This window comes from Corylus avellana, chromosome ca3 (assembly GCF_901000735.1).
Source record: "Corylus avellana chromosome ca3, CavTom2PMs-1.0".
Taxonomy (NCBI): domain Eukaryota; kingdom Viridiplantae; phylum Streptophyta; class Magnoliopsida; order Fagales; family Betulaceae; genus Corylus; species Corylus avellana.
In genome coordinates, this window is record NC_081543.1 from 38,650,196 (window position 1) to 38,675,453 (window position 25,258).

General features: G+C 35.9%; 4 protein-coding genes across 5 annotated transcripts; 3 read left to right on the top strand and 1 right to left on the bottom strand.

Annotated features, from left to right (window-relative positions):
* The first annotated feature begins 852 nt into the window (after positions 1–852).
* On the top strand, positions 853–2,379 carry LOC132175686 (uncharacterized). Its single transcript, XM_059587708.1, has 2 exons — positions 853–1,040; positions 1,124–2,379. Exon 2 carries the CDS (start codon positions 1,505–1,507, stop codon positions 2,168–2,170), a length of 666 nt encoding a protein of 221 aa, XP_059443691.1. The 5' UTR covers positions 853–1,040; positions 1,124–1,504; the 3' UTR covers positions 2,171–2,379.
* Positions 2,380–4,625: 2,246 nt separating this feature from the next.
* LOC132173969 (DEK domain-containing chromatin-associated protein 4) lies at positions 4,626–11,848 on the top strand. Its single transcript, XM_059585677.1, has 12 exons — positions 4,626–4,758; positions 5,947–6,561; positions 6,654–6,687; positions 7,202–7,281; positions 7,460–7,519; positions 7,702–7,812; positions 8,232–8,312; positions 8,419–8,505; positions 9,212–9,701; positions 9,982–10,094; positions 10,832–10,862; positions 11,415–11,848. Exons 2-12 carry the CDS (start codon positions 5,953–5,955, stop codon positions 11,576–11,578), a joined length of 1,860 nt encoding a protein of 619 aa, XP_059441660.1. The 5' UTR covers positions 4,626–4,758; positions 5,947–5,952; the 3' UTR covers positions 11,579–11,848.
* Positions 11,849–15,057: 3,209 nt separating this feature from the next.
* LOC132175495 (nuclear transcription factor Y subunit B-3-like) lies at positions 15,058–16,381 on the top strand. Its single transcript, XM_059587460.1, has one exon. It carries the CDS (start codon positions 15,569–15,571, stop codon positions 16,172–16,174), a length of 606 nt encoding a protein of 201 aa, XP_059443443.1. The 5' UTR covers positions 15,058–15,568; the 3' UTR covers positions 16,175–16,381.
* A 1,970-nt stretch (positions 16,382–18,351) lies between these two features.
* LOC132174722 (uncharacterized) lies at positions 18,352–23,834 on the bottom strand. Of its 2 annotated transcripts, none has more exons than XM_059586369.1 (2): positions 21,229–23,834; positions 18,352–18,763 (listed from the first exon to the last, which is right to left on the bottom strand). In XM_059586369.1, exon 1 carries the CDS (start codon positions 23,554–23,556, stop codon positions 21,430–21,432), a length of 2,127 nt encoding a protein of 708 aa, XP_059442352.1. In that variant the 5' UTR covers positions 23,557–23,834; the 3' UTR covers positions 18,352–18,763; positions 21,229–21,429. The 2 variants fall into 2 exon arrangements, with proteins under 2 accessions (XP_059442352.1, XP_059442353.1); XM_059586370.1 differs by lacking the exon at positions 18,352–18,763 and adding an exon at positions 18,777–18,973.
* Between the last annotated feature and the right edge of the window lie 1,424 nt (positions 23,835–25,258).

Sequence of the window (25,258 nt, forward strand, 5' to 3'; positions counted from 1 at the left end):
TGTTTAGTGTTGTAATATTATCTTAACCCCCACCCCCCACAAAAAAAAAAAAAGAAAAAAAAAAGATAAAGATAAATTCTTCCAATAAATGTACAAACAAAATTGGAACATAGTTTTTTTTTTTTTGTTTCAAGTATTTGACGAGTTGCAAGTAAAAGTGCACAAGCGCCAATGTCGGTTGATGATGCCCTGTTTGGTTTAACAAGACTTTGATTGCCAATATCTTGAAATTTCTTGCATACATAATTACTTTAGGTGCACGAGGAAATGATTAGGCCAGGAAATGTTTCAAGGCAGAAAAGTGGGAAAAAGTCTATCAGCTGCACTTCTTTTTGCTATGCATTTTGGGGTCCCAAAAGTTTTTTTTTTTTTTTTTTTTTTTAAATATGATTTTAAAAATTGAACAGCAATTTTAACTACTGTGTTTTCATTAATTGTATTTTGTATTGTATATAATATGGAAGAATGTATGTAGTTGTCAAATGCAGCAAATACTTTGCATCTAGCCCTTTTATCAGCCCTGTTTGCTTGTGAGAACACAGGAGTGATGGCACCTGACAAAACCGGCCAAAAGGTCTCTTCATGGTAATGGGTTTCCATTAAAAACTTGGAGGACATTGAGACAGAAAGTAGCCCAAATTATTACACTTTGATGAATGATGGGATTAATTGCAGACAATGGAAAATGGGTCATAATTACTGCGAACTGTTGCCTTTTATAATTGGATTTCTGAGTTACTGACAGACTTGCAGGTTGCTATTAATTCGTGTCAAGCACTAAATTTTATTTCTCCAGATATTCTGTCTCAAAAGCAATTCATTTGTTCCTTCCGTGTGCTCTTTTACTTCACCCGTTCCTGTAAAGTGCCGAGAAAATCAAAATCTGCTTCATTGATGTTTGTTTACATGGAAAATTTATTTGATAGAAAAGGTGATTTGAAAGGAAAACTTGGAAGTTACCCTTTTGAGTACATTTAGCAAAATACATTTACCTTTTGCTAGTGGCATTTGTTTGGTTGCATAAAGAAGAAAGTGAAAAAGTAAGGATTTTTTCCCCCCTTCCTTCCAAGTACTGTATATAGATTATTGATTTCTCATTTCTGTTGATGGGTTTTCTTTGAAGGGTCTCATAGTATAGTGCCATGTGGGGAGAAGAGATGTGCTGCACATGCAAATGGTAATTCCAAGGCATTGAGTTTGTAAAATGATAATGGAAAACAAGCGTTTTGCTTTCTTCAAGAGAATCGGTTGCAGATAAGAACAAACTCATTAAAGCTCATTATCATAAGGCTACATTTCTACTTGGAAGCTCAGATGAGGTAAATGGAAGCCGATCATAATGCTGTTTTGATATGATCCTCCTCCTACTTTTGATTGATTCTGCAGACAAAATAAATTTAGCAGAAATTGAAAAGTTTTGTCTACTTCTTGCTGTCCAACCCTTTTATCTGTTTCTACTAGTTCTTGTTATGTCAATGTTTTTTCCACCTCATTTGATGAACATATGAACATGGGTAAAACAGCTGTGAATCAAATCCTTGCAATTTTGGCTTACTTTCTTAGTTTTGGCTTCTTTCCTTTCCTTTTTACCCTTGCAATTTTGATTCTATCAACTATATTGCTCATTGTCACATTCAAAAAGAAAAAGGTGATTTTGGATGAGAAACCAGTAGAAGATGAGGAGGGTCTCATCTGTGAGCAGAAAAACCTCCCTGGAAAAGGAGTTGGAGAGACTCTTCATCAACCACCATTAGAAACAGCTATCCAGACTGAGGTTGTCCTACAAAATGAAGTTGAATCAACCCATGATGTTCTTGTTCCATCAGACAGTGAAAGTAGCAATGATTCTGTAATGGGTGAAAAGTTTGATCTCAATTTGATTTGTTCCAACTATATGGAACAAAATCTAGCAATGTCAGATGTTTCAGCTTCTGATGAAGATGATGACGATAGCCTCATTGAAATCTGCCTTCCTGGCAGCAAGTCTGGTGGCCTAGATGAAGAACCAAAGCAAAAGCTGCAGTCAAATCTGCCTGATCTCTTGCCTGAATCAATTTTCGAGCAACAAGGCTTATTGGAGCTCTTGGCAGAGATCAATGAGATGAATGAAGAAGAGAATTTGATTGAGATTGATCTTGGGCTCCATCCAGTGTTCAAGGTTAACGATTGAAGCATGAGTGTCAATAGTTCCAAGTTTTGATCTCAACAAAATCATGTTAGGAGCTGCTAGCTAGGGCTTAGATCAAGGGATAGGTTTTTTTTTCTTTGTTCTTTGTTCTTTTTTCTTTTTTAAGTTGTGCTGCAAATTATTGAAATTTCTGCTTTATTATGCCTTTTATAATCCCTTTTTAAACACTGAAGCATCAAAGTTCACCTTTACTATGCCTTTTTCTACATATATATACAAATCAGGAGGCATAAACAAAATATAGTAGTGTTTCATCTGTGGAGGCTTTTGCTTGGGATGGAATCCCACTTGCCTTTGCTTTTGAATGAGATCTCAATCTGCTTTGTTCTTTTGTTCTTTCACTTTCACTTTTTCATGTGTTCTTCCTGTTTGTTTTTTTGGGGGAAAATATGTATTCTATTTTGTTGGATGCAGAGCAGTAGCTTGCTTATCATCAAGAAAATTTGCTAATAATGAAACAAATGAGGCTGGTGAGTTTAGAATTTTCCCTGGGGAGTGGCATTTTGGAAAATAAAAAATAAAAAAAATGTTCTCTCTTCTCAAAAACAAAATATCAATAACAATTCTTTAAAAATAAAAAGTAATCTTATGTCAATTACACAACAGACAAACAAAATCAGTAACTTATATGCAATCTGCTCTAGCTCCTTGATTTTATAATGAGAAATTGATATCTATTACTCAAAAAAAAAAAAAAAAACTTATATGCAATCGAAAATGTTTTTGCCCTTTTTTGGTTTAAATGCAAATTTAATACCTATGCTTTGGACCGTTATCAAATAACTACATTAATTTCAAAAATTATCACACGTGGTATTTGATGTTATTTGTTTATTGGATAAATAACGTCAAGTGCCACGTGTGATATATATATATATATATATATATATTTGACATGTTTGCATAAGAGGGGGAGGAAGATTCGAACTAGTGACCTCCACTTCATTAGGCGTGGTCCTAGCCGATTGAGTTACCTTTTGGGGACACGTGTGATAATTTTTGAAACCAAAGTACTAACTCTAATAATTAGATAACTACTTGATAATGGTACAGAGTATGAGTTAGACAGGTGGGCTAGGCTCCAAGTGGAAACACACTGGCCCTAATTTTACTGAAGCCCTAAAGTCTGTTGCTTAAAAGCCCCAACATTCAAGCCCAGCCCATTGTTTACCCCTTGATTGTGTTAAACTCTCAATCGGGTCGGACCCAGAGGGACGGCCCTTTGTCCCCTAGAATTTGTTTAATAATACTTTTTTATTTTCGATTTGTTTTGTCTTTTTAAATACAAAAAATCAACAAATTACCCAAAACACAGCACACTTACAAAATACCTATAATTATTTTCACTTTTATTTCACATCAAAAACACATTTTCAAAAAATTAAAAATAAAAAAAAATAAAAATTCTAAAAGGCATTAAAAAACAAAGCCGTTTTTAAGAGTTTCTTTTACTATTAATGATAACTCTCTTTAAAGAAACTTTTTCAGTGCAATCCCATCCTTCCAAATAAAATTTCTAATTTCATCATTGATATCAATCATATCTCAAAATCATTACGATGAGTAATCAATACACGTATCTTCACCAATCAATCATAGTTGTCGACTATTCTCACCATCGACCTTATCTTTCTTTTTGGTTTTTTGCAACGAAGAATCCCAACAATCTAACTTTTGATCAAATTTAGAATATATGGTAATGGTATCATGGAAGAATGGTTTTAAAAACACTTTTTTTCTAAAATTCTCGTAACATGTTTGTTATCTTCCTTTTGATTTTATGATATGTATTTGATATTAATGGATGGGAAATGTTATTTTAGTATTCTCCTGATATCCTTCTAACTGTGATGTGGCTTTTAAAATTATTTTTCCTAATAGATGTATTATCAACACTAGCAATTCATTGTTTTACAAATGAAAATCTACCTATTTATACACTAATGGCTTATAACAAATCTAACCAAATATCCTTCCAATTTAAAACATAAAACATTTTTTAAATGTGGATTTAAAAATTTATAATTTAAATTAAAAATAGAAAACAATTTTCATGTATATCCAATTCGGATATGCTTGACATTAGGCAAACCCGTTTTGTCCGATCGGACCCTAGTGCCTAGAGGCCGTTTGGGTTAAAACCGATGGGCATTTGTCCGCTCGGACCCACCCATGGCCCTACACAGTTGGGTCCCACCTGTGCGAGATGCTCACAAACTTTGGAACCGAATATCAGCCTCCGCCGTTGATCTCACAGATACCCTCCACACAACATCTCAGCGGTCAGTTCTTTCTCCATTTTCAAACTACCACACTTGCTTCTGACACACACACGTCCGACGTGGCATTTCACCTGATTTTAAATCCGGATTTGAAGTCCGAAGTTCGCGAAATACCGAACCTACCCCCGATTTGCAAGAGAGAGATCGAAAGGGCAAAAAAAAAAAAAAAAGAAAAAAAAAAAAGAAGTACCCAAAACTCTGAGCGAAAGACTGAGAGAGTTCAGAGAGTCGGAGACTTTCTCTGTTCGAAGCTTCAAAATTCACGAATCAAAATATCCCGAAACATCTGTAAGTTTCAATTATATAATTTTTCTTTCAATTAATTTCACTATATTTTGTTAATTTGTAGTTATTTTGGTGTTTTCGTTGTGATCCGGTGTGGAATTGTGTTTCAGAGCTAGGGTTCCGAAATGGTTCTTCGTAAAAAGTTGAAATTTTTTGGCTTGTTTTGCTGGGTTTTTACTGTTTTATTTGTGGACTTGGTGTTTGCCTCTGTTTGGTTGCCGAGAAAATGTGGGAAACGCAGAGAGATTCTGAGCTTAGATTCGGGATTTTTTGCTATTTAGGTCCTGAGGAAATTGAGAGCTTGGCTAAACCATGGTTAATGTGGCTGTGAGGCCTGGTTTAGCCGAGTTTTACATTTCTTAAACCTGCATGCTAGTTAAATATTTTTATTTTTATTTTTGTTTATCTGTTTTATGTTTTGTTGGGTTTTTAATTTGCCATTTTTTTTTTAAATATTTTTTGTTGGCTTTGATTTGTTTATTTTGACTCTGTTAATTATCAAATAAGTTATTGTTTCTCTCTTTTTGATGGGTCTATTCAAGTTTCTGACTTTCTGTAGATCTTGTTGGAGTTTTCAATTTGTTAAGCTATCTATAGTTAGACTTTAATGCATTATATTTGCTAGTATAATACCTTTGGGAAATTTATGTTCTTCTTTGGAAGATTGTTGCTGCAATTCAGTTTCGCTTCACTGTAGCTCATTTCCTTATTTATTGCCTCTCATTGCAATGTTTATGTTAAGTTTTTTTTTTACTCTCTGGGTCTTTTGTTTTGGGCAATTGTACTCCATTAGAATTTAATCATGTAAAAAGAAAAAGAAATTCTGTTCAAGTTTACATTTTGTGCAGTAGATTTTTATTTGAGAAGTTTGCAAAACTTCATGTACGGAAACATGGAAACTTGCAAGTCAAGTCCCCACAATCTTGGCCATAGAAGTGATTTTTAATGGTTACATTTTGTACACTGCTTGATTCATGACCAACGTGGCAGTATCTTTGGTTCAAAGGGCAAAGATTGCATCACAACTTGAGGGAGCCAGTCATGTAAAATGTTATATCAATAGAATCTGAATTTTTTGTTTTCCTAAATCTCAAAATATAGGTCAGTGCTACGAAATGATAGATTTTATTCAACTATTCTGCTCTATGGACTTGAACTTTGGCTGATTGCGTATTTTTATTTTTTGATAAGTTGATTATGGGTGACGAGAATACGGTGACAGTGGCAAATGGGGCTAGCCTGCCAGAGAAAAAAGACGAAGTTGTGGCCGAGAAGAAAGAGGAGCAAAATGGAGTAAAAGACATGGAAGAAGATAAGAACGATGATGAGAGAGTTGAGGCTGCAAAAATGGACGAAGACGCAGAGGCAAAGGAAGACAAGGAAAGTGAAGAAGAAAATAAAAAAGAAGAAATAGAGGAACCGAAAACAGAGGCAATGGAAGAAGATGCTAGTCCAAGTGAAAAAGAGGTGATTGAAGAAAAGGATGAAGTCAAAGACGAGTTAGAGGAAAAGATTGTTGTGGCAGAGGAGAAAGAAGACAAGGATGAAGATAAGGCAGAGAGTAAGGCGCAGAAGGGGTCGAAGAAGCGTGGGAAAGGGAAGAGTAGAGAGAAAGTAGAAGAGAAGACAAAGGAAGTTAAAGAGAAGACAAAGGAAGTTAAAGAGAAGACAAAGGAAATTAAAGAGAAGAAGGAGCCAGAGCCAAGGACTCCTGCTATTGACCGTCCTGTACGCGAGAGGAAATCTGTTGAAAGGCTGGTGGCCTCGATTGAAAAAGAAGCTGTGAAGGAGTTCCAAATTGAAAAGGTGTTTGTTTAATTATTATTTTTTTAGTCTTCAAAATTTTAATTGCAGTTTTTCGGAGAAATTTTTTTGACAGTTTACCTTTGAATTTGTAGGGCCCTGGTACCGCACTGAAAGATATACCTAATGGTAGGTTCCTAACCTCTGTTGATTACATTTCTACTGTGTTATGTACAGTTTTTTTTTTTTTTTTTTTTTTTTTTTTAAACCTGACATTAAGTATTTGTGGTGCTTATTGTACATTATTTTGATTTTCTATATTTGATCAGGCTATTTAATTTTCTAGATCTCTCGGTTTTAGGACAAGTGATCTTTCAGTTCAATTTTGAATTTCTTGTTAATAGGCTTGATCTTTGGGTAGTAGAAGTGATACTTGAGAACACATCCTGAGAAATCTATATTTCGTAGATTCTATAAATGTTGCTGAGAACCTTATGGACAGGGCTTCTATACTTTAGCAAAGATACCTGGAGGGACAGTAATTGTATAGTAATTGAACAATGCGCTGACAACAATCTTGGCTTTTTTGGGCAAGTTTTTGAGATATGTAAGGACCAAATCAGCTGAGAGTCATGGTGTGAATATACAATGTCTATGGAGCAATAATTGAAATAAGTGAACCTGAATATGTTTTCTGCTTCAGTGGCATTCAAGTTATCAAGAAGAAAGACTGATGACACTTTCAAACTGCTTCACACAATTCTCTTTGGAAGAAGAGGGAAGGTAATTCATATTCTGAAGACTTTTGTGTTTATTCTGTTAATACATTTGGCTTTATTTTTCCACTTATCGAGTTGGTGACGAGGATGTACTTTAGGCAATTTGTGATTCATCTCAGATGTTCCCATTTGACTTTGCTGATCTTGCTTTAATGAAAACTTAAGCACTCTTGCTTTTGCAGGCACTTCAGGTCAAGAATAACATATCCCGGTTTTCTGGTTTTGTATGGCATGAAAATGAGGTAAAAAGATTATAAATATAAGAAAGAAAATCCTCCATTTGTGTGTACAAGACATTTTTCCAGATATAACGAAGATTTTTTGTTTGTCATGTTTGACATGTGATACCAAGTCATAGCGTGGCAGACTTGATCTTTCTGAGGTTCCATCATTGCAATTTGCAATTTTTTTCCCTTTATTACAGGAAAAGCAGATGATCAAAGTAAAAGAGAAACTTGACAAGTGTAATAAAGAGAAGTTGTCGGAATTCTGCGATGTGCTTGACATACCAATTGCCAAGGCTACTACCAGAAAGGTTCGTTAATTTTCTACTGTTGCATGTTCAGTCTGGAATGTACTTGCTAAATAACTTTGCCCTTTTCGGCCCTATTTTATGCATTGATTCAATTGCTAACTGAATTAGGAAGCCTTTGGTTGGTGGAAGTTTTTCTGTTATCCTTATCAAATTGGTTAATCTAGAGATTATTAACTGCCCTTTTGTGTGTGCCTGCCAGCACCATGCAAAAACAGATTAATCAGATAGCTTCAGTGATTTGTCAGTTTAACATACTCTGTGCTGGCAGGGTTTTATCTCAATTTGAATATTTTCTACTGAAACCAATGCTTCTATATATATATATATATACTGCATGTTTTTAAATTCTAGTTTTGATGCTCTTTGAAGTTTCACATGTCAATCGATATTGTTTTAATGAGTTTAAAGTACACATGCAGGAAGATATTGTTGCAAAGCTGATAGAGTTCTTGGTGTCCCCTCATGCTACAACTACTGTGCTACTTGCTGAAAAAGAGAAGGTTTGCTTACGTAAATGCTAATTTTTGACTGAACTTCCTTTTTTTTTTAGAAGAGTTGCTTTCTATCTATGGGATCTTCATACTTTTTTTCTTTAATGATTATCAGTCAAGTAAGGGCAGCAAAAAGCGGAAAAGGGTGGCCAGAGGAAGTTCATCAGCATCTGGAAGTGAAGCTTCAAAACATTCAGCAAAGGTGTTATTCTCAACTCGTTAAGATCAGAAAATGATTTGAGTTAAAAGCAGATTATATAATTGGTAAATCACTGTCTTCATTGGGTGTTTTCTAACTGTAGTAAACAGGGTGAATGTTTATTTAGTCTTTTCTATGTTGGATTGGACTTTTTTCTCTCTTTTTTTTTTTTTTTTTCTTTTTTACTTCAAAAAAAGAAAAAGAAAATGAATAGTAGGGTATTCCTATTAGTGTGTCAATCTTGTAACGGTGTAGTATAAAGTACTCTTTTCCTTTTGCATAGTTATGTTTTTGATTATAATCATGTTCTGGATTCAAAAATCCTCCTACCATGTGCCTGACACATACCTAGAAATAGGATTTTGAAGGGGGGGGCGGGGTGGGGGGGGCCTTCGATATATCCTGATGTTAGGGCCTTCGATATTATCCACTTTTGGCATTGCTTTTATTATCATGAAATGATCCTTAGCCTGATGTATATCCTGTTTTTATGCAATTTCTGAAACCTCTTATCACTGGAGTTAGTGGAGGTCTAATTCCTCTGGAGCAGCTAAACTAAAATAAGCAGATAAACAGGTGAACTAGAAAGAAACAGAAGACTGAAAACCGATATATTTATCTGTCTCTTTGTATATCCAGAGAACGTTTGTACCATTTATGCCTCTCTCTTTTTTCTGTTATGTTTTAAATAGTTTAATATATGTTCCAGAACCGAAGAAAGGCTGAGGATACAGAAAAAATGGAGAAAAAGAGTTCACTTGAGGCAGATGAAGATGATGAGTCTGAAGAAGAGGAAAGAGAAGAGGAAAAAGAAGAGGATGAACAAAATGAAGAGGAGGAAAATGAAAATGGTGTTGCCGAAAAATCTGAGGATGAAATGCCTGAGCATTCGGAAAGTGAGGAGAAAATTGATTCTGAAGAAGAATCTGAGGAAGATGTGAAGAAACACAAGCGAAGTTCTAAAACATCGTCTAGAAAGAAGGAATCTGCCAGGAAAGCCAAAACCAAGAAAATCACAGTTTCAAATAAATCCAGTACAACGCCCAAAAGAACACCTAAGAAATCATTGTCCAAACCCTCGAAGGTTGATGATGACAATGATACAAGTCCAAAGGTGTTCTCAAGGAAAAAGAAAATTGAAAAAGTAGCAAAAGAAAAGGCTTCAACTCCAAAGAAACCTGCCTCCAGGGAGAAATCTGGTAGAAATTACAGCCTCTTTGTTGGTATTATTTTTGTTTTTATGGTTTGCTTGCCTATTTTTTTATGGTCTTTCTACTAATAGGAAAAACTGGAAAAATGGTGGTTTTTCTCAAAATGTTATAAGTTTGGAAATTGTCATTAGTCAACTTGCTTAGCTTTTTGCTAAAAGATAAGCTCTAATTGTGAACTTAACTTTATTAAATAGAGCAAGAATATAAGCCTATGTATTATTCTCTTTCGTAATCAGCAACACTAAACATTTGTTGGTATTTTTTTTAGGGAAAAAGGTTGCTAAAGGGAAGGACAAGGTCAAGGAGGAGAAACTCAGGCCAAATGATAATGAATTGAGAGATGCAACATGTGAAATTCTTAAAGAAGTAGACTTTAATACGGTAAGCTGCTGAGATCAATACTGTCTAACAAATGTAATAGAAGTCAAACGAGATCTTGAGTAAAATTAGTAATCATGTTGACCTCTTCTATTCACCCTTCAACAATGAAGCATTGCTGGACATGCCATTTTGGCGCTTTATTCTAGTGCCTTCCTCAAAGCTTATTGTGATTGCTTTTACATTCTTCACAAACTACCCACAAGTTCTGTAGGTGAGATTGTTGGGTTCACATCTTTTGGAGTCATTAAACAGCTAATTTTACCTGGATATATACATGTACAAGTACACACATAGATGTATCAAGCTATGCATCTATCGATATGTATTACTTATCTGGGCTTTGTACATTCTTGTCTCCATGTTGTTTCTTTTTGCAGCATCCCAAAGCATGTTTCTCTTTTTTTACATTTATGCATGTTCGGCTTCAGTATGGGCAAAAGTAAGAAGGAAAAGATAAAGGAAGCTGGTATTTTGATTTCTGGGGTAGTGAAGAAAATTAGAAGTTGGTAATTTATAAGATGCTGCAATATTGCTAGATTTCTTTATTTCCTACATCTTGGCAATCGTGCTTAGAGGAAAACAATTAGTATTCTGGTTATATCTCATCATATTTATTTGAGATAAAGGCTTAATTGATTTTAGTTTCTTATTGAACTTATGATTAACGGATTTGTATCATCCCAAAGTAAATTGTATTTTTTTTTTTTTTTTTTTTTTTTTTTTTTATAATTTTGCAGGCCACTTTCACCGATATTCTGAAGCTACTTGGTATGTTATCTTTGAATTTATTTTTACTATGGTATTTTATGATTTCTTGAATTGGCAAATATCAAATGGAACCAGTCTATGACCATAGCTTTAAAAAATGTAAAACTCAATGTCATGATTATATGTTCATTCAAGCTTTTGCATATTTTGGTGTTCTGAAAAATAAGAAGACAACAACTCTCATCTGCTGCACTATTTGGTAAATTGTGCATACATTATCAAAGGTCATCTGTTGGGTTGTTAAAATACTCCTCTTAATCCTCGTTCCTGCAGGTTGTACATTTTGCTTTTAATTTTCAATTACTTATAAAAAATAAAAATAAAAAATCCTCATTCCTGTATGATCTAGGAAAAGGTCAATATATTTCTATTACTATTGGTTATCATCTGAAGTAGTAGGAAAAGGTCAATATATTTTGATTACTATTGGTTATCATCTGAAGTAGTAGAAACCGTTCGAAATAAGAACCTTCGAATTCATGGACTGAGATTGATGAACCCATCTTAGAATTTCATTCCTTGTTGGCTAACAGAATTTTGACAAATTTTCAGCTCGAAAGTTTAATACGGATCTCACCCCAAGAAAGTCATCAATAAAGCTCATGATCCAGGAAGAGCTCACAAAACTAGCTGATGAGGCAGATGATGAAGAAGATGGAGAAGGTGACGCTGAGAAAGATGAAAACCAGTCTGCTGGCCAAGAGGTGGAAACCTGAAGAATAAAATTGAACATGACTGCATGGAAATAGTGTAGCTATTTATGTATTCCTTAGTTCCTGTTGTTCACATGTACTTTTTTACTCTTATCGCCGCAAAAAGTTGGCTGTAATTTATTGTTAGAATTCTATTTGCCGGAAAACAAACTAGTAATTGTTAGAAATTAGCAGAGGACTGGAGCTGTGTTGTAGGATTGCGGCTTGTATGTATGCATTAACATAATTTGTAGGAATCTTCCTGTCTTTAATATAATTGACCCGTTTTGTTCATTTGTTAATGTTTTTTTAGAGTAATTTTTGTTTTCTTCTATTTTTTTAGAAAGTATTCTTGTGTGACAAAAAAAAAACAATTTCGAGTGTTTTGTGTTTTGAAGTGTCGATAAAAGTTGTTTTATACGACGCCTTCAGAGGTAATTTGTTTTGAGAGATGAGGATAGAGATTTTCAACAATTTTACTGTAAGAGCTTTTATAGAGCTCACTTTTTTTCAAAATCCAATGAAGAACAAGGTATTTAGAGTGTAAAATGACTTTTTCTCTCTCATTTTTTATTTAAATTCCGTGAAATTTGAGCAGGAAATTTCAGGGGAATCCCCATCCCAACTATAAAGGCTTGGCCTGCTAACTCTGTATACTTGTACGGACGAACGAGCTGCTACATATTTTTTTAATTGTTGCAGCGTTGAACTTTTACATAAACAGTGCCAAAATGTCAAAATCCTCTAGTTGAGACAAATTGCTCCACTTAAAGAGTAGTGGAGCACTAATCTAAACCCTAGTAATCAAAGGCCAAAAGAATTTGTATACTAATTAGAGAGATAGTGGTGGATCGTATATCATTTACACGTGTTTAGCAGGTGACAAGTGATGGTTTTTTGGAGTTCTTAATCATTGTACCAGCTTGGGATTTATTATATCTTTCATGGCCTCCTCTATGCAGTTTTTTGGAGCTCTGTTTCTAATCAACATAACTTGTCTCCCAATACATGATGAAGGCCAAAGGTAGGGGATAGACTTCATTGAGTGCCTTCTTTCTATTCTCAAGAACAATATTAAAAAAAAATCACGCCTATAAAACGGAGGTCATTAGTTCGAATTCTCCATTCCCCTCTTGTGTGGACATATCAAAAAAAAAAAAAAAAAAAAAGGAACATTCTGAATGGAGTCTAGTAAAGGTTCAAAGGATCTTGTTATTTATTTAGAAATCCTTTTAGGATAATATATAATTCATAACGGTTAAATTAATTAAATGATTAAATTTAGGAAAAAATTCATAAGACTGTCCTGAACTTTTATTCGTTTTTACACTACCCCCTAAAAAAATATATATAAAATTAAGGGTATCGAACTTTTAATTTCTTTCAATTACCCCATTATGTTAGGATTTTTCGTTAATTTTTTGTCAAAATACCCTTGTTTTTTTAATAATAATAAAAAAAAAAACAAATTGCAAAGATGCTGCAAAAATATTGTGTATATATATATATATATATATATATATACTGCAAAAATATTGTATATATATATATATATATATATAAGTTCAAGTCTTTACATCTTTTTTATAATAACAAATAGAAGTATTTTGGAAATTTTGACAAGATTTAACAAAAAATTCTAACGGAAATGGGTAATTGAAATATCGATATCCTTAATTGAGGGTTTTTGAACTTCAGCGGTACTTTCAAAATGCGTGAAAGTTCATGGAGGTTTTGTTAAATTTTTTTTCCTTAAATTTATTGTTTCCTATCCACTTAAATGTTTTTGGGATAAATAGTAATTTAATATAGTATCAGATCAAAGACTATAATACCAAATGTTTCTTCAAATTGCTGAACCATATGCAATTCTTTTTTCTCCTATTTTAGCATTCTAGCTAGTCAAAATAACATTTGGCTATCCGGATGAGAATGCCCTAACTCCAAACTCAAAGAGTTTGAGTCTAGACGTTATTAATGAAATGAAACTCTAATTCTACACGCTTTTTTATTAGCTTAAACTTTTAAGATACGCAATCAACAGTAGAAAATGAAAGGTCCATTATAGCGTGACCCCATTATAGCGTGACCCCATAAAAAAGTGTACACAGAGAGATTCACTTAATCTGCACAATTGTCTCTGTTTTAAACATGGGAGCTTTGGCACCATCATTGTTTGCCTCCATGGCAGGGCATCGTGGGTGTGACCACAAAGCAATGTCACCAGACACTCGCCTCAAGGGTTAAAGTTGCTATTTACCAAATGTTAAACTACAAATATACTTTATTTTATTAACATATAACATCAACTTTTTTCTCTATTTTATATATGTTTAAATCTTTATTTACCCAATCAAAGCTCTTTGGGACAAAACACCTCCAATTATTCTGTGAGAACTCTGACCAATTTTCTCTTGAATTCGTGGGTACGAGGTAGGTTTTGATGTTTCATTTGACAGGTTAATGTTTCATATATATATATATATATATACACATATATTTTTGTTTTTTTTTTAATGTCTTGGAAGTAGAATAATTCAAACTCATGCATCATATAACTATTTTGTTTTGACTGGAATCCCCTTTAGTTGTTGAAGTTGTCATTTTCATGGTTTCACAATTGTAAAAAGGCTCACCAGAAGTGTTACTATGCAACCTAATTTACTATTCCAACAACTGGGATTAAACAAGAAAATTAAGGAGCCAATCTTTTGGAAGATGGAAGAAATGAGGTAATAATAATGTCTAAATATTATAAGTGGGGCATCATTTGTAATTTTTGGGCCATGTAAATATTTGTTTGCCAAGAATGCACAAGAAAGTATTGTTAAAATATTAATTTAAATAATTTAAAAACAACTTTTCACATCACCTTATAAGAGTGTTAAATTAGAGCGTTGGCCTTTTTTTGTTTGCGTACGTAACACTCCAACTAATTCTTTGATACTCATCTTATCTGTGCTGACTGATTGGAGTTTCTTTCCAAACGCACGTATAGTATAACGGGACTCTCACACAAATAATAATAATAATAATAATAATACATAAAAGATTACGTCATAAAGTAAAAGTAATAATTAGGTATGAAGAAATTCATATAATCACCTCAAAAGCGTTCAACCGAGTAAACCAATTTAGTGGTAACAATGCGTTAAGGCTTGACTTTTGACTCTTGCACAGTTTTAGCATCATTTTCACATTCTTGTGTTCTTTTACTTTTTTTACTTTTATTTTGTTTTATTTTATTTTTTGGTTTTGTGTATTTGTTGTGGTTGAAAATGACAATTAACAAAGATTACAAAACAAAGAAATAAAATAAAATAAAAGCAATCCAGGTCGGTCAGACGGACCACGTTCCAGATGCCAAATCGACGGTCCATACAATCCCTCTCTCACTCGATCGGACGGTGCTAAATCCGTCCGTGCAAACACTAACTTATCGGCAAACAACGGTCCAGAACCACCCACGTGTCGCTGAGGATAGACGTTATTAACTCCAATGATCTAACGGACCCAACTCATTCGCTCCTAAACTCTCTCACTGTCTCTCTCTCCCTCTGTCCCTCTCTCTCTCTCTCTGCGTGCCGGCCGATCAACTCCGATTCATTTCTCAATCTCCTATAAGAGCCGACACCCTAACTTTCGGGAGATTTCGTTCCAAATCCAAAGTTTTGAGCTTTATGAATCAAAACCGTAGGTTCTTCTTCCTTTGTTTCCGAAATTCTCTTCCGAGTCACCGAATTCGAATTCCTCAGCTCAAATTCATCGACTTTCCCGCCATTAATTCTCATTCTTGTAGAAGAAGAAGAAGAGAAACTTGCAAATCCTTTCCTTGAAGAACTTGCAAATCGTTGTTCAAATTGCTTAAATATGTGAAAATTTTCTTCAAGCACATTAAAAATTCCAACTAAAAAAAGTCTTCCATTTCAGAGCAAAATCTGTCGGATCAAAACTTTAAATTTCCACTCATTTTCACGAATTCCAGCCAATCAAAAACCTCAGAATCGTTCTTCAATGGCGGACTCCGACAACGAATCTGGCGGAGGAGGGACGGGAAACTTGTCCGCGAATGAGATGTCGCCGCGCGAGCAGGACCGGTTCTTGCCGATCGCGAACGTGAGCCGGATCATGAAGAAGGCTCTGCCGGCGAACGCGAAGATCTCCAAGGACGCCAAGGAGACGGTTCAGGAGTGCGTGTCGGAGTTCATCAGCTTTGTCACTGGCGAGGCTTCCGACAAGTGCCAGAGGGAGAAGCGCAAGACGATCAACGGCGACGATCTGCTTTGGGCCATGACCACCTTAGGCTTCGAGGAGTACGTGGAACCCCTGAAGGTGTACCTCCAGAGGTTTCGGGAGTCCGAGGGGGAGAAGACCATGGTGGCGCGCGACAAGGACGGCTCCGGAGGCACGTCGTCCTTGTCGACGACGGGTTTGGGAAACGGTGGTGGTGGTGGTGGGGTATATGGGAATAATATGGTGCTTCAGGGAGGACACGTGTACGGCTCTGGTGGGTTTCATCAGATGGCTGTGAGTGGTCCTAGTGGTGTGGGGTTTGGTGGGTTGGGGAAAAGTGGGACCGGGTATGCAGGGCCCGGGTCCAACACGGGTAGGCCTAGATAGTTGTCAATTATTGAGGAAATTAATAAATTAATGTGGGACCTATGGAGAGCATTGTAATTCAAGTAATGATATTATTCGTATTTATTTATTACGCTCATTGTATACCGGCTAATGTGTCGTGTTTTAAGTGACTAATATGAGAAGTCACTTAAAATACGTTATGTCAGTCAGTGTAATAAATAAGTACGAATAATATCATTACTCTATTAGAGTTTTTTACTGATAATGTTTTTTTTTTTTTAGGATTTTGTTTTGTGATTTGGGGTTAGGGAGTGAATAGGGTTTCACAGTTTTGAGTGTGGGTGGGTGGGTGTAGGTAGTTCATGTTTAATTTATACTTTAGTAACATTGTGCAATGTTGAATACAATATAGTTTGGTAAAAAGTGTTTTGTGATTTGAATTATTTATTAATGTTGTTGAAAATAATGAAAAATTCAAGCTAAATACAGAAAACAATAATACAAATATGTTGGCAAATATAGTTGGATTTTATGAGTTCCATGAATTGGAACGTGTGCAACTAAGATTTATAGCGTTTAGTAGTAATTATATGGTTAGCAATTGAGACTACCCTTATGGTTTTTAGGGTTCATCTAGTGCTTTCTCAAACTATACATCGGGGCGAGTCCCATTGATTCTATCCTAGTTAAAAATATAAATTTATGTCATATAAGCTAATAACGGGTTCTCCTCTCCAATGGAACTCGTTTAGATTAATTAGCAAGTTAGAGTTGGGTTATGTCCAAGTTTCACTTTAAGCTTATCACCAATACCAATTTTACCTCGAAAATTGGAAGGAACGAAATTGAGTTAATGTCCAAGCCCTTGGATTGATCAACATGGACTGAAAGATTGAGATCTCCGTTAATTCGTTGTTCAAATTGTTAGGATAACAATTATGAGAAAGTTTATATGAGATTCACCTCCTCAAATAAATTTTGGATTATCGAACCACCTATCTAGACAAGTAAATTCCATATGAACTTTCTTAAAATGATTACACAAATTGATGGAAACCTCAACTTCTAGAACTTTAGGTCGGTTGGGGTCTATTATGAAAGAGACGCACAAATTCTGCCTATGGTAAATGGTCTGTAGCCACCTTTCATAGGAGGCTTGTGACTGAGTCAACCCCAACAGTATGCTGCATAGATTTTATTTGTTTGTACTAGCAACTAAGTGTCTTCTCTAATGGTGCATTTCCAAGGAAATGTGGGAGACAGCATGATAGCCAACCATAATTCAACTATTTAAATATTATCCTTTCTTTACTTAATGCTTTCTCTTGGGTAGTATCTAAATTGCCGCATAGCAAATAACATTTACAAGATTTATAAACCGCGACATGAAAACCTATGTTGCACTTCTTACCATACACGTCACTAAAATGTGAATTGTTACTATAAAATGTGAACGGCTGCCATAAAATGTTCCTACTTAAAGGAGTGCCACGTGTCTCCTCTCACTAAGAGAGCTCACACCAAGTATCCATTATGACACACCATACAAACTACTCATCGGGGCAAGGCACTTGGCCCTCTAAGGCCAAGAACCATTTCACATGCCTCAGCACCATCCATTTTCAGGTCTAGTTTGATTCAACAGGTGAATCAATACACGTTCCTTGGCGAATTTGAGCTCTCAATCAAAGGAATAATTAGAATTATAATAGCAAGATTTACAACAAGTTGGGATGGTGATAAGACATCCACAGCAAGTCCCAACCACGAGATTGGTCGTGTTCTTTTACAGCCTGAAAACAGAAAAGTAACACAGACAGCATATTACTTCAATCCTTGGTATCTAGAGTACACAAAAACTGGAGCGACAGCAATCTCCATATATGATTCCAGGTTCCAACACACCAGAATGCTACTTTGTCAGATCTCCAAATTGGCAAAGTTATTCCCAGAATAAAGTGAACATCACATCCATGGAGGTCTGTCTGATGGAAGTCTCTCAACGAAGGAAGAAAAAAGAACCAGAATACCATAATAGCATTGGAAAAAAATAAGAGGAAAGAGGCAACAGTATGCACATTATCAAAATTTGATCAACTTCAATTAATAGTTATATACAAAGACTATTACAATATACAATTCTCTGGGTTGAAATGAAATGATTGCTTTAAATCAATGGGTTAGTTCTCTACATCTTCACAAGAAAAGAAAAGAAAAGAAAAAAAGGCATGGTTAACATGGTATACTCAGGAACAAAAAGGGGTCAAAACGATACAACAACTACACAATCAGAACAGGCACATTACAAACATCCTCTGAGCTAAATCCTATTACATCACCATTCATACATCAAGTCTAGAAAAATCTGCCACATTTTAGACTTCAGCAATGTCAAGCCATAACATCATCCACAACATCGGTCTCATCAAGTGCTAATTAACTAAAACATAAAAGAAAAGGAAGCTAAAATCTTAAAGAAAAGTTCCGACTTCAGCATCAATGTAGGCAAAAGAGTAAACACCATGCAGTCTCTCCCATGTAGAAGTTAGAAGCCCTCTTTTTATCTCCAAGGCAACCCCGGAGTTCTGCTGAAAAGTTTCGGTTCCCCATGATCAAATGTCCTTCAAGCTATGAAGAAAGAATTAGGCAAGAAATGTTTGCAATTAGCATGCCGATTCTTAAAATAGCAATAAACAAGACAAGCAACAACAATGTGTGTGTGTGTGCACGTGCAAGCATGCATGTGACTGGTCTATCCAGAAAAGTTGCATGTGATTGCAGAGCACCTTAACTCAGGGGAATGCAGAAGCAGACTATGAGCAATTCTTCAATTTGAAACTGTCACATCAAACCAACAATCATCATAGTTTGGCACATTAATTGCCACCATGTCCCAGTGGGAAAAAATCCTTTTGACATAGAAAAATCATGTCTCAGCTAAGAGACACAGAAACGTCGGAAATTATGTATAAAAATAGCTAAAATCTTGTTTATAGGAAACATCCATAGACAACTGTGTCTTAACCCATAATAAACATAAGAAATGAAAATGAAGTTGCTTTACTGTATCTGTCCTAGTAAGACATGCATGAGTATCTACTATAGACATTACAATCAAAAGCAACATTACCACCCAACACACACACACACACCCACACCCACACAAAGGGAGAAGGAAAAAAAAACACGCACATTAAAAAACGAAAGAAAATCTTTTTGCTAAAACAAGTATATGATCTTCCCCGCAACGAATCAAGCCTATGAGACGAGAAAAAATGGGGACAACTAGATCCAAAGGAACGCATAAAATGCTAACTAGATCTGACTTCCATGATCAACATTAATGTTAGCAAGCACTCCACAGAAGCTAGAGCCTGGCAACAAATAAAAAGTAATGCCTTCACTGGCAGCCTGTGACATAAGACACCTGTACTGCACAGTAAGCTTATTCGGAATCCATTCTAGCATACTACATACAGTGGCCAACTAAGTTGACATACCTGATACTAAAATGTTTACTCTGGTTTACTCTATAAAGCCTGATGGAAATCCAGTCTACTCTGCTTAACCGGCCCATGGAAAATTCTGAACTGGCAATTTCACTTTAATGACTAATTTCAGCTGATTGAGTGATATGTGAACAGGGATGTCAAGAAAGACCTTAAGCACTCTCAGCAGCCTCTCTCAGATTTTCTCTAAATTTAAGGAACTAAACAAATTTTTGTTTCCCTATTCCAATACATTCCAGAATAGCTTCTCTTATGTTTTTTTATACCATTAAAATATTCTTTCTTTACAAAATGCAAGTTTTCTATGTACCCTCACCTTTTTTACAAAATCCCAACACAATCCTCAATGAAAGGCAAAGAAAACGGAGAGGAAAGAGAAGAGAAAAATATTTTGTGTTAAAATCTCCATGAGTGTGATTATTTCTTCTCCTCAACAACCTATCAAGTTTAATATTCTAATTTTGAAGTCAGCGATGTCATGGCTTCTACAAGTGACAAAGATTTTTACAAATCACCTTGCCCTTGGTGACAATAATGCTAAATTCTTTAAGTATTAGAAAATTAAGTCAATCTAGTAGAAGTTATGAATTTGGAACTATCGATCGACATATTTGTTCCAAATTAACTATGGTGCATAAAAATGTTCAATTGGCTATAGCCACAAGGAAAAGGAACTCGCAAGTGCGGGATGTGCCAAATGATAAATGTAATGATAGTAAATAGGTAAAAGAAATTAGGAAAGAAAAAAGAAAAAACATGAAAACAAAATAAAGTCATAAATGCCGGTGAAACCTTAAACAACCTCTCAATATCTTTAACATTTTACATAAAACACTCGTTACAATTAAGGTACTTAACCAAACTAAACCCAAAACTTAAGAATTTGTACTTATTATCAAACGGAAGAAGGCATAAACATTTGAAAAATGTATTAACTTGACAGCAACTAAAGCAAAGCCGCTTGGGATGAAATCAAACTTAACAAACAGCGCAATCTTTCTAAGTCATAGCTGAGATACTTTTTTTTTGTTGGATAAGTAATTATAGCTGAGATACTAGATGAGACAAACTAAAATTTAGTAAAAGACACGTGTCTGATTTGTGAGGCCAACAAACAGAACTACTTTTTTCAACAGTTTATTGCAGTGACAGAAAACAATACGAATACAACAAAAATGACATCAAAACCTTCCAAAATGAAAGACTAGCATCAATATCAGGATATGCATATTGCCAAAAAAAAATAAATAAAAAAAATTGATAGGTATATATTGCAAAATATTTAACTGGTTCAAAAGCCACAAACTACTTTTTCTGCACTTATAGCAGATACAAATGTAAGAAAAACAACACAAAGTAAAGAAGAAATAGCCAACCAAAAACTCCAAGAAGCAGAGACTAGGATTAATATGAGCATATTTATAACGCACAACAACTTGACCGGTTCATAAACCATGAAAGTATGAGTAACAAAGTACAGAATGCACAACACATGCATGCCACAATTAGAGCAAATTCATAACTCATAACTCCTCAACAAATAACACGCAAAAAGGAAAAAGAAATTGAAATTTAAGTACTTACATTTCTTGGCGCACACTTCTGTGGTAAAGAAGCAATCAAGAAATTTGAGGCAATGACATGAGAACAGCAGTTCAGCAAATCAAGGACCCATGAACACCACTTGAAGGAGAGTCCAAATAAGCATGATGAATTTTTGTTTCGTTTCTGCCTCTTTTGCTTTTTTGATTGATAGCATCCAAATATAAGAAGCATAAGATTCAGTTACTCAGAGGTAAGCCTCCGCCTCTTCCCATAATCAGCATCCTTTGATCTTGAACGATGTTCCTCCTCTTGTGATAAACGTGACTTGCCATGAGTCCTAGATGAACGGCCCCTTTCCCATTCATCCTCATGATCCCCTTCACGGTCCCTGTACCTATGATGATCAGTATACCTCTCTCTGTCTTCTCTGTATCTGTCACGGTCACGCTCTCTATCACGATCCCTCTCACGGTCACGATCACGCTCTCGAGACCGTTCTCTGTCCCGATCACGCTCCCGAGAGCGCTCTCGAACAATTTCTCTATCATCACGATGCCTTTTTTCTGACCAGTCATTGTCATTTCCCGTATCTTTTTCTCTAGGCATGTCCCTATCATAACCTGGATCCCTATCATCCCGATACCTTCGATCAGACGACGCAGACCAGTCCCTTTCCGAACCTCTATCTTTTTCCTTCATGGCATTCGGCCAACCCACTCTATCATGACTGACCTCACCATATTGATGGTCGGATGCAGCTTCCTCCCCATAACTAGACTCCCCAGCTCTACCACCACCATGCTCCTCACCACCCCATCCACCCATACTAGGATCTGACCACATTCCCATGTTAGGCCCATCAACACCAGCCGTGGGCATCATTCCCATTCCATTCATGGGCATCCCTCTTCCAAAGAATGCTGGATTCACATGAGGGGCAACTCCAGGCAAACCAACACCTCCCACAGGGGGGAACGAAGACAAAATGCCTGAGAATGGAGGCGTTGGAGCACCAGGAAAGCCTCCATAGCTACCCATTCTCCCCATAGGCCCACCAAATGCAGGATCAAAACCCTGACCCATCATTGACTGAGGATGTAACAAAGGCGGGGTTGCACCAATACCCTGACCAAACCCATTCCCACCATTCCCCATTATACCTCTCCCTCCCATTCCACCACCCCTATTCCTCATTGGTCCACCCGGCCCTCTATTCCCCATTCCCCCCTGTGCATTACCTCTCCCCCAATTCCCTCTCCCATAACCTCTATTACTATCCCCACCTTGATAATTCCCACCTGTTGCAATGTTGTTCCCACCAGGCTTACCCCCAGCATCATTATTAGGTCCCCTCCTCACCTGCGTAGACTGTGTCGTCTGTTGATTCCTATTCACCTGAGCCTCCCCCATTCTCTTAACACTATACGGCGATGCAAACGCAACAACACATGGTCTCCCATTAAACACATGCCCATTCATTCCCTCCTTACACGCCGTGGCAGCAGCAGGGTCATAAAACTCAACCTGGCAATACCCTTTCGACTTCCCACTCGCTTTCTCATCAAAAAACTTCACCTCCTTCACTGGTCCATACTTGCACAACTCTGCTTCCAGTTCCGCATCAGTCGTCCACCAATGCAAATCACCCACAAACAATATTGTCCCCCCACCACCACCACCTCCTCCTCCTCCTCCAACACCACCACCTATACCACCTCCTCCCACCATAACACCAACACCACTACCACTATTCCCAACCCCATTTACACCAATCCCATTCACATTCCCTCCTCCTCCTACTCCAACACCACCACTTTGCCTCACCAAACCCTCATTCCCCACATTCCCTACACCACCACCATGTGATAGCTGCCCTCGACCAATCCCTTGAGCGCTTAAACTACTATTATTATTCCCACTCTGCTCCTCTACCTCATTCACCTGACTCTTACTCATCATCCCACTTTGCCCTAACTGAACCCTAATCCCACCACCACCCGATCCGACCGGCCCTTTCACCTCATTCCCTCTAAACCCTTGATTACTCTGATACCCAGAAACCCTAGCCTCACCACCACTCCCCTCAACGACACCGGGGATCGAAACATCGTGCACCTCCGGTGCCACCCTAGGAGAAGGTAACTCTACCTTCTTCTTCTCTTCCTCATTACTAAACCCTACTTCCTCGCCCTTTTTCAAAGACTGCAAGAACCCCTCCCCGACATTCACGTCGTTGTACAAATCCTCATAGTCGTCGTCCTCCTCACCGAGGAACCCTTCGTCGGCGACCGCCGAGATCGCCTCGTTCCGATGGAACTGATCCATCTGATCAGTACCCTCTCCGTACCCTCCATCACCCTCGTCCATGGTTTCGTTTCGTTTCGTTTCTTTTAGGGTTTTTGACAGAAACGTTCTTTCTTTCTTTCTTTTTTCTTTTTTCCTAAAAGAAGCCTACTGTGAAGAGTACTTTCAGGGATCAAATGGAAGCATTTCCCAAAGCAAAAACAAGTAGATTGGGAACGAGATCTTACCAGGTAGAATAGAGACAGTGCCTTTGTGTGTGAACGAGACAGAGAGAAACCCTAATCTGGAAAGTTGTGAGCAAACGTGTGAATTTTCTGGGTTTTTCATTTCTTTTTCTTTTTCTTTTTTGCATGATGTAATCTACTTAATCCGATTGGCTAACGTGCGCTTGTGTGTGCGTGTTGCGCATACTCAACCCGTGTCTTTGTTCGGGTTTGGGACCGGTAAAGCCCGGTTTCGTGAGAGTTTAAGGTTGTGTTTGTCAAACAAGACACTGTTGACACTTTTTGTAAAATAATAATAATAATTGATATAGAAAAGTGAAAAAATTATATTAAAAAGTAAAAATAATTTTATTTTGTAGTAAATTTTTTTAATTAAATAGTAATAAAAATTAAACAAAAAGTAATAATATTTTTATGTTGATTTTTTTTTAAAAAAAAAGTGAATATTATTTAAGATGGGGGTGTTGTTTAACAATTCCGTGGAACGGTAGAAGAGAAACAAAGCTCCTTTCACATTTTTTAAATCCCATACATTGTTTTTAGGAAAAACAATGTATTTTATCTTGTAACAAATAAATTCATATATTTTTTAAATAAGTTTTTTTTTGGTATGTCTCTACAACAAAATGAACCCTTCATACAAATTCCAACAAAAGTTTTTATAAAATTACAATTTTACATTTAAATTAAAATTTATTTAAAAAAAAAAATGGTTTGAGGGTAACTAAACTACCCACAAAGCGCCTTGGGGTGATCGGATCGGTCACCCCCAAACCAAGTTTTCATTTTTTTGGATTTTCTTTTAATTTTTAATTTTTTGTTTGATGGTGAAATTATAATTTTATAATTCCCAACTAAAAAAATAAAAAATGATATGGAGACAGAAATCTATGAAATTACGTAATTACCTACATTTTTTTTATTTCCATTCAATTAGACGAAAATTAGTAACAGAGTGTTTGAATTGAAAATTTTTGAAATATTAAAGGGGTACATTGCCAATTTTTAAACATTATGGTTCGAATTGAAAAACCCTTGAAACTTCAAGGGGTAAAGTGAATTTAACCCTTGTAAACATTTTAATAAGATATACATAATTATATTTTTGGGTAGCCTTTATTTGTTATTTCAGGAAAAATGAACGAAGAAATATTAAATTCAAATTTTGTTTGTAAACTATAGTCTTAAATTGACAATATTGAAAACAATGGTCTAACACTAAAAGGCACAATCCGTAATACACAGGGGTTTGAAAATTTTCCCCTTGATTGAATTGAATTTTGTTTCAACTAATTTCTTGCTAATCATATCAAAACAAAAATATAATGTCTTGTCAATTGATTAATTTCATGTCATGGTATAAATTGTTTAATTGCAAAAACCATGATATGATAAGGTATGGACTTATCATGCTTCAATCCAATAACTCATCACCTGCCTATTATATTAAACTTACATCCAAATTACATAGTTTAAGTTTGCCATCATAACATTGATGCATTGATTGTAACGAACGCCTACAAAAATAAGCAGAGACAATC